This window comes from Ylistrum balloti, unplaced genomic scaffold (genome assembly GCF_031769215.1).
Source record: "Ylistrum balloti isolate Yb309-2 unplaced genomic scaffold, AGI_CSIRO_Ybal_v1 Utg369850, whole genome shotgun sequence".
Lineage (NCBI taxonomy): Eukaryota > Metazoa > Mollusca > Bivalvia > Pectinida > Pectinidae > Ylistrum > Ylistrum balloti.
The window spans coordinates 41,129-51,223 of NW_026782003.1; the positions used below are offsets into that span (position 1 = coordinate 41,129).

Sequence of the window (10,095 nt, forward strand, 5' to 3'; positions counted from 1 at the left end):
CCAGTCGATTTCTGACATGTTTGATGCCGATAACGAACATGTAAATTGTTATTTACATACTTAATGTTATGGTGTGCTTACTTAAGTGACGTTGTATATACTTAGTCCTGTCATATTCACATTGGACTCTCATAAATGTGGAGATTAGGTGATCGCTTTGGAGTTCCATTGTGCCTCTCAATTTCAATGTTATCAAGCATTTATGAATCTGAAATCTAAATGATCTTAATCATCAGATACATGTATGCAGGAATGTCAATAGAAGCTCCCTGCTTGGAAAAGGCGTTAAATATTCTTTTCAGATGTGTAACATATGAAAGAATATTTCTTTCTGTTTTGCTACCCAGAAAACTTTCAAAGAGTCCACGTCTTATTTTTGCCATGGTCACCGTCGATCATTTGCGACCAATTCAAAACTAAAATCGCGAATATGGTCTGACCCCCTTTGAACAAATGTTTACTGTGATTATTTTTCATTATTTGTCCAGAAATGTTTACACTGCAAAATAAATAACTTGCATATATCTGTTGATTTACATTTTGAAAACTTATCAATGATATGCACAGATAGAACGAAAATCTGTCATACATCTTATACTTGTACCTGGCTGAGTTTATTGATTTTTATTATTTTGGCAGATGAAGTATGGGTCAGACTTTGTCTGAACCTGTTACTACCAAGGAAACCTCCAGCTGTCAGAACCAGTTCTTAAAAGTTGGTTCTTCATGTATGCAGGGATGGAGAATAAGTATCCTTTTATCTTGATGGAAACAAAACCTGTTTCAAAACAACACAAGGAAAGGTCAATTTTATCATCTGTCCTACTGTAAGTTAATGGTTTTTTCAAATTAATACCAAAATGCCATATATTATAAGATTAGCATGTTCCTGATTAATTTCTATCATGTAGAAAATTTGAGATCCTAACATCAGTAATTTTTAAATTAATGGGATATTGTAAACAAGTAGCAAATTTCTGGATGTTCTGTACCATTTAAGAACCAATCTCCTGTGTTTAGATTGATGAGGACAAACAATGAATGAAGTACCCAATGGCTGACTTAAAATTAGACTTCCCAAACATACAGTAGCACATCAATCATGCATTGATTTTGGAAATGAAACTAGAAGAATGATGTAGAATCTAAGCAGGAGCAATGCTATTAATAAACTAGAAAACAACCAGGGGCTGGGGGCTGTATACATGTTTCTTTCCACTGCATTGTGCAGGTTTGAACATTTTGTGACACAATCAGGGCAAAGATCTAGATTGCTATAATCAATATGTTTTCTGAAAATGAATTATCATAGTTTTTTTTTTTTATTTGTCAGATTGAGGCATAACTTCTGTAAGAACATACTTATGTACAAATACCTGAATAGAGCAAACAAAATCATTATCCTAATTTGCCAGGATTATCTCTTTAAATCTATAGATAAGTCAATGTTGTGATTTTATTATGATGACAGTAGGTTTAAAAAATAGTTGTAACCTAAGAAAATTGCAGCAAGATACCCAGATACATTTTGTGAATTCATGACTTTGGCCTGTTTTTCTTGCCCAGCAAGCAGATAGACCTCCCAACCAAAAATGTTTTTATTATCCAGGCCAATCTAGTTTGAAAGATTCAGACAATCAATCCTCTATTTTTTCTTGTCTTGGTCGCTAAACAAGAATGGAAGAGCACATAGATAATGCAACCCCATAAATTTTTAAATTAATAACATGCGCTTTTGATCATGAAGTTAGAAGAAAGTCCTTGACTGTATACAGATATGGAGGATGCCCATACACACCTTTTGTCACTGCCAGGTGATAAGGATGCTCAGTTCTTCGGGGTATTTGATGGTCATGGAGGTAAATTCTGATTTACACATATAGATGATATCAATAATAAAAGGTTGTAAATAAAGAAAATAAGCATCTGCTCTGAAATTTAAATGGAAATTATATACATGAACACAACAATTGAATTAGCTTTTTTTTATATCACTATTTCTTTAGAAGTACTGGATGGATCTTTCTCAGATTGCATATGTATGTTCACCTTGGTTTCTTGTTGTCCATGTAATTTTGGAACTGACCAAAAAAATGAAATGGCAGAAAGGTGGCCATCTTGGATTTTGACTTTGAAAGTTTGTTATCGCTATTTCTTGAGAAGTACTTGATAGATCTCTCAGATTTCATTTGTAGGTTCCTATTAGTCTTTAGTTGTGTCCATATAATTTTGGGATTTATCAGAATTGCTGACAGAAGGAAATCTTAAATTTTGACCTTCAAAGTTTGTTATCGCAATTTCTTGAGAACTACAGCACAGATCTTTCTCAAATTTCATGTGTATGCTTTCCTTGATCTTTAGTTGTTCCTGTTTGATTTTAGGACTGATCAGAAAATACAAAATTGCCCAGAAGTTGCCATCTTGGATTTTGATGTCAAAAGTTTGTTTTCACTATTTCTTGGAAACTACGCTATAGATCTTTCTCAAATTTCTTGTATATGTTCCTTTCAATCCCTTGTTGTGCCTGTTAAGAGTTTGGGACTGATCAGAAAAACAAAATGGCTGACAGGCAGTCATCTTGGATTTTCCTAGTAAAGATTGCTATTGCTATTCTTGAGAAGTACTACATGGATATCTCTCAAATTTCATGTTTTTTCCCTTTGGTCTCTCCTTGTACAAATTTGATTTTGGGATTGATCAGAAAAAAACAAAATGGCTTCCAAGTGGCCAGTTTGGATTTGGCAGGTAAAGATTAACATCGCTATTTCTGCAAAGGAATGTTCAAATGTCTTATTATTAAGAGCAAAAGCAGAGGAGGGAAAAGATCCAACTTTCAAAAAGCATATAAAGATCAAACAATGATGGGAGCCAAGATGCCTCTGGGATCTCCTGTTGGATTGATCAGATAACCAAAATGGCTAACCGGCCATTATCTTGGATTTTGACAGTGAAAGTTTGTTATCATTATTTTTGATAAGTAATTAGAGGATCTTTTTCAAGTTTCACCTGTAGATTCCTTTTTGTCCCTAGTTGTAACCTTAACTTGTAGGGACTGATCAGAAAACAGATTGACAGAAAGGTGATCAGTTTGGATTTGATAGTTGAAGATAATTTCTTAAGATATTGTATAGTTAAGAACAAAAACACGAGGAAGGAAAGGAAAAGATTGAACTGTTGAAGAACAAATAAAGATCAAATGATGATGCAAAGATCCTTCATGGATCTCTTGTTACTTTTGTCTTTATATTTATTAGGGATGATAGAATGTTATTTTTTGATGCATTCAAACAAATTAAATGTTGAGAAGATACTTTGGAAATGATCAACAGCAAACTCTTTAGCTTCCTTTCAAAATATAAACTTTGCATTTATGTCACTCTTATATCCATTTCCGCAGATCATTTTGGGAAAATAAAGGAAAATAGTTGTTCTGTATCAAACATTGAACTTGATGCTTCAATTTATGCTTTGTAGGTGCCAAAATAGCTCAATATGCAGGGATCAATCTTCATAAGAAAATTGTGTCACATCCAGCTTATTGTAAGTATTAATATCATCATAGAAAAACTGGTTTGTATACAAGCATGTTTCATATCAGTGTGTGGGATTATACTGTAAGTACAGTCAAACTTCGATGTTTCGAGGTTCAAGGGACTACCAAAAGAACTTTAATAAATCAAGACTGTGATTCATTCAACGTTTCCATGCTTTTATGAAGTTAATGACACAATATTTCTACCTGAACAAATGCAACAAATACCAAAATTTAAATAAAAACGATGCATTTTTATCTTAAAACAAAAACATTTCCATTCATGATCAAAAGCACATACTTTAGATAGAAATAGAAATGCATGCTGACATTTGTGCTTTCATTTCACACAGTTTATGTATTTTACAAATTGATTTGAACTTAAACGATGCAAAGCATTAAAGTGGTCTTCAAGTGTTACAGTAATTATTGGCCGGGTTGCACATAGTGCAAATCCAGGTTATAGTGTGGTGAATATCAGGCGGATGGGAGGGCAGGTGGGGAAAAGGGGTACCAGTTTTGTAGAATCAACTCCTCCTAGAGATTTTGATGTAGAAGCTTGAATTTTTATATGAGGTTTAAGAATTTTAATATGAGGTTTAAATATATGTTGAAGGTGTGCACCTTCTGTTATGGATACATTCCGGACATTTTTCTGGATTCCGGGCTTTGGAACTTAGTAATTTTCTGCAGTTTGGCAGAGAAAAGGGATATTAGTTTTGTAGAATCAACTCCTTGAGTTTTTGATGTAGAAGCTTGAAACTTTGTAGCATGTTTACATATACATGTTCAAGATGTGCACCTTTTATTATGGATTCATTCCGGATATCGTTTCTTGATTTTCCGGGCTTTGGAACTTAGTCATTTTCAACAGTCTGTATCCAAGGTGGCAGCCTTTGCCTTTCATATAAATCACCTTGGGGCCCTAAATGTCCATTGTCTATTTTTTGAACATTTCTGAATCTTCAAATGCCCTTCTTCTGACCAATTCATAAAATACAACCAAACTTTCTCTCTTATAACAAATATTCTACATACTCAACAAATGAAACGCCCTTAACTGTCTTATAAATACCATATAACATTGCACTCATCCCACAATGCGGCCAATTGTGGCTTTGCCCCATTTTTTTTAAAAACTGATAAATAAACATTATAGGCACTAATGAATATAAAAGGAAGAAAATTGATATCATAATGTATTCTGTTCAGAAACGACAGCATTAACATCACACCTCTTCGGTCATAGAAATTACAAAAGTGTTTGCAGATGTTCTGATGAAGAGTTGGTACAATGAGAGAATGCATGATTGACAAATATATCACTGTGTTTCACATGCTTTTGTGCTTAAAATTGAAAAGTGATGCTTTGGGAATGAATGAATGAAATCATACAACTGATAGGATTTCCACAGATTGTTTTCAAAATTCTGTAAATAAGACGTAACTAAATGCCATTACCCCAATATCAACGGTAAACATCACACAACATCCCATTATCTTTTATTAAAATATCATAGCTTGTAAGTAAACAATTAAATTTTAATCTGTGTCCAGTCAATGATTAACCTCGTTACACAGAGCCAATGATAGAGGGATATGGTAATCCTGTTGTCAGGTAGCACTCCTCATTGAAGAAATGTGTGAAATTTTTTCGCGGGGAGAAAATACCTGTACAATACGGTTAAATGATTTGTTCCAATCATGAGGTATCATTGACTGTGTTACTATAGCTTACGGTCCATGAAAAAACTTCAATACATCGAAAAGTTAAAATTGTAAAGGGGTAAGTTAGTAGTAATATTTAGAAATAAAATTTGGTAACAGACAAAAACTTTGATACCTCGAGAAATTCAAATCATCAAAGTTTGATTCATAGATAGTTTGTTGCTAAATGATTTTCAGCATTTAGTAATTGTATCTCTACTTGGTAGGCTGTTGTTGGTACATTGTATCTCTACTTGGTAGGCTGTTGTTGGTACATTGTATCTCTACTTGGTAGGCTGTTGTTGGTACATTGTGCCTCTACTTGGTAGGCTGTTGTTGGTACATTGTATCTCTACTTGGTAGGCTGTTGTTGGTACATTGTTTCTCTACTTGGTAGGCTGTTGTTGGTACATTGTATCTCTACTTGGTAGGCTGTTGTTGATACATTGTATCTCTACTTGGTAGGCTGTTGTTGGTACATTGTTTCTCTACTTGGTAGGCTGTTGTTGGTACATTGTATCTCTACTTGGTAGGCTGTTGTTGGTACATTGTGCCTCTACTTGGTAGGCTGTTGTTGGTACATTGTATCTCTACTTGGTAGGCTGTTGTTGGTACATTGTTTCTCTACTTGGTAGGCTGTTGTTGGTACATTGTATCTCTACTTGGTAGGCTGTTGTTGGTACATTGTGCCTCTACTTGGTAGGCTGTTGTTGGTACATTGTATCTCTACTTGGTAGGCTGTTGTTGGTACATTGTATCTCTACTTGGTAGGCTGTTGTTGGTACATTGTATCTCTACTTGGTAGGCTGTTGTTGGTACATTGTATCTCTACTTGGTAGGCTGTTGTTGGTACATTGTATCTCTACTTGGTAGGCTGTTGTTGGTACATTGTATCTCTACTTGGTAGGCTGTTGTTGGTACATTGTATCTCTACTTGGTAGGCTGTTGTTGGTACATTGTATCTCTACTTGGTAGGCTGTTGTTGGTACATTGTATCTCTACTTGGTAGGCTGTTGTTGGTACATTGTATCTCTACTTGGTAGGCTGTTGTTGGTACATTGTATCTCTACTTGGTAGGCTGTTGTTGGTACATTGTATCTCTACTTGGTAGGCTGTTGTTGGTACATTGTATCTCTACTTGGTAGGCTGTTGTTGGTACATTGTATCTCTACTTGGTAGCCTGTTGTTGGTACATTGTATCTCTACTTGGTAGGCTGTTGTTGGTACATTGTATCTCTACCTGGTAGGCTGTTGTTGGTACATTGTATCTCTACTTGGTAGGCTGTTGTTGGTACATTGTATCTCTACTTGGTAGGCTGTCGTTGGTACATTGTATCTCTACTTGGTAGCCTGTTGTTGGTACATTGTATCTCTACTTGGTAGGCTGTTGTTGGTACATTGTATCTCTACTTGGTAGGCTGTTGTTGGTACATTGTTGGGTGTAGTGTCATGTTGCTACTGTATGTCCAGATTATACCACCTTATGCTGCTACAAAATGAACATAGACACCATATATACTTGATATGACATAAAACAAGGCAGTGAGAATGTTACAATCAAGCAATCTGTTTATTCTTAGACCATCACTCTATTTTCATTAAACTTGTTATATCAATTTAGCTCAGGGAAATGTGCCTGAAGCAATTCGACAGGGCTTTCTAGGACTGGATGAAGAAATGATCAAAGGTTTGTTTCACTGGAAAATGTATGAAAAATAATCATTCTCAAGAAAGTCCGATTTCTGCTTGGAAACAAATGGCTACATCTAATGACAGCTATGTTAAAATTGAGGTAATATGTCTGATATTTAAAACAAAAACCAACTGAGGCAAATCAGAAATAAAAACTGAAATATAGACAGATTAAATGATTATAAATATTAATAATTATTCTGTTGAAGACCCTTCAAGTACATGTATTATAGGACATATATATGTGTGTAAGTGATGAAAAATACTTTGTATCATATTACTGCAGATGAAGCCATGAAAGATGAGCTAGCAGGAACAACAGCTGTGATAACAATATTCAAAGGCAATACCATCTACTGTGTAAGTATTACAACAGTTGAGATAATAGAAAGTTATCGACAGGAATAAGTTAGAGAAAAGAAAGGAAAAGATTAAACTATATAACAAATAAAGATTATACAATGATGGTGCCAAGATCCTACTTCGATCTCATGTATTCTCCCTGTTAGATTATCCTTTGATGAGATTTACCTGATCGTCTTGTTAACTGAAGAATGAAGCACAGGTTTACTAATTTAGACTCTGAGGCATGGTCTGTATTGGTAACATCACTTATTAGGACTGTCATAATTTATTAGTCCTCAGTTCATCATAAGATTGAATGTCTTTGTATCGGCTGAAGACAATTTGAGCTGGTATACTGTTATGTCAAATTTGCTGCTTAGTGAAACTGGAAATGATCTACAGAATAAGGAAAAATATCTCTCTGATTGATGAATTGTGTCTACCAACTACATCCATATCCTTGTAGGGTAATGTTGGAGACTCCCGTGCTGTAGTTAGCATAAAAGGTACAGCAGAACAACTGTCACATGACCACAAACCAGGCAATGAATCTGAAACCAAGAGGATCATTTCTGCTGGAGGATGGGTAGAGTTTAATAGAGTGAATGGTGCGCTTTTTATTATCATCACAGTTTTTGAACACCTATGATTCATGAGATTATCACCTCTATTCATTCAAGCTAATGGCATGTCAGTAATAGATGTTGGCAAATAGCACATGTAATACTGAATTTATTGGTAGCAAGTTATGTTTGATCTATAACTTGAAAATTTGAATGGTAATGCTTGAATGAGAAGTAACTGTGGATTCTACTATAGAATATTGCACTACAAGTTTAGAAATTGTTAGAACTGATATTTAGAAATTACAGTGTTGACTGCAAGACCAAAAAGATAATACATAAATAAATTGTCTTTAACGAGGAAGAGAGCAATATTTAAAGAGTGTTGTTGTGAAGCTAAGGTTTATCAATACAGCAAAAAATTGACATTATAAAGAGAAAATACCATATGTGTACTGGTAATGAAAAACAACTATGAAAATTGTTGCATGATCAGGTTGTACATTTGGACAACCATTATTACTAGTAATATATATTTGAAATTTGGAGAATAAGACATATCAGATCAATTGGAAATAGAAAAAATAGTATGCAGATATTATCAAAATGTGTATACAGAATTTGCTTATTTCTGGATGAAGTCAAACATACTAATTACCAGTAAAATGATGTCCACTCTCCTTTTCATCAGATTTGTTTGATGTTTGAATTCATGATCATTTGAAGTTTTTTAACAGAAATTGATTTGTTTTATTAACAGGTAATTTAGCACTTTCTAGAGCACTGGGTGATTTTGTGTTTAAGAAAAATGAAAAAAAAGGTCCAGAGGAACAGATAGTTACAGGTGAGAATTGGATCAACATCACTATACGTGGTATATGAGTACATGTGTGTTTATCGTTTCACTGCAAATATAAATATCTGATATCCTGGATATCGGCTGGAAATCAAAGCAATATTGCTATGATTTGTATTTTTAAGAATATTTTATCGTTTCGCTACAAATGTATTCATCAGATATTTTGAATCTACATCAACTAACAGCATTGTTAAGTCTATTTCACCAAACATTTTAGCTCACCTTCTCTGAAAATCTTAAAAAGAAAGTAATGTAGGGATTGCATTTTGTTGAAAATGCTTGATCTTATATTTCACTAGCATATCCCGATGTGATTGAGAACCGTATCACACCAGACCACGAGTTCATTGTCTTAGCCTGTGATGGTATCTGGGATGTTCTTACTAGCCAGGAAGTTGTAGATTTTGTTAGAGCCCGGATTGCTCAAGGCATGGAACCAGACATTGTAAGTAAAAAGTTATAACTTAGAAATATTGTCCAGTCGTAATATCATACCCAGATTGTCATTCATTCTAATCATCTACGGATGCAAGTTCTAGCAATGATTTGTGCTCCAGTGAGTAGATTAAATATTAAGCACAAAAGCAGTGCTAAGTGTGAAAATGTGAAAATATTTATTTCCACTGACACATGTCCTGATGCCTGTTTTGGAAAAAAAAAAAATGCAGCAGCATAGTGATTTTTTTTGTTTAATTTACTTTTTTTAGAATTTAACCTTTCAAAAAAATCACAATCATAACAAAAGTTTAATCCGGAGATAATTTTACTTCGCGGAGAACATCCTTAATATCATAATGATCACAATTCTACAATATAGTGAATAAATATGGACTTTTAAGTCAGTCATCAAATTTGAAGTCAATCATCTAATGACAAAATAGGTACTGAAAGACATTCAAAAGTGAGAAAAATGAAGTTGAAGGTAGATTATCTCAGTGTAAAGGATTGAAGAGCTAAAATGAAATTATTTCAGAAGTATGTGTTTAATGAAACTGTGTAGATTTTGGTTTCAGTGAAAGAAGCATCTTTACTTTTTAAAAAAGATTAATTTTAAACTTAAGAAACAAATCAATGAGACACTTGACAAACTATATTTATTTTTATTGCAGATTTGTGAGGAGTTGATGACACGCTGTTTAGCACCAGACTGTCAAATGGGTGGACTTGGGTGTGATAATATGACTGTGGTGTTGGTTTGTTTTTTATTTGGTCAGAGTTATGATGACTTGATTAAAAAGTGTGCCAAGCCTGGTGCACGAGGGGCTTCCACTGCGCATCTCACAAGTTACCAGGCCAGCTACAACAGGGTCGATCTCAAGTGATATTACTAATCATCTTGTATATGGAACTCCAGCAATAATGTGTCTCTTCACCATACAGAATGATTTTAATTTTAA

At 34.2% G+C, this 10,095-nt stretch overlaps 1 protein-coding gene across 1 annotated transcript; it reads left to right on the forward strand.

The window, feature by feature from the left end:
- The first annotated feature begins 646 nt into the window (after positions 1-646).
- LOC132545638 (probable protein phosphatase 2C T23F11.1) lies at positions 647-10,095 on the forward strand. The gene is made up of 9 exons (XM_060209336.1): positions 647-749; positions 1,776-1,859; positions 3,475-3,540; positions 6,861-6,926; positions 7,218-7,291; positions 7,743-7,884; positions 8,600-8,683; positions 8,998-9,143; positions 9,808-10,095. Exons 1-9 carry the CDS (start codon positions 647-649, stop codon positions 10,018-10,020), a joined length of 978 nt encoding a protein of 325 aa, XP_060065319.1. The 3' UTR covers positions 10,021-10,095.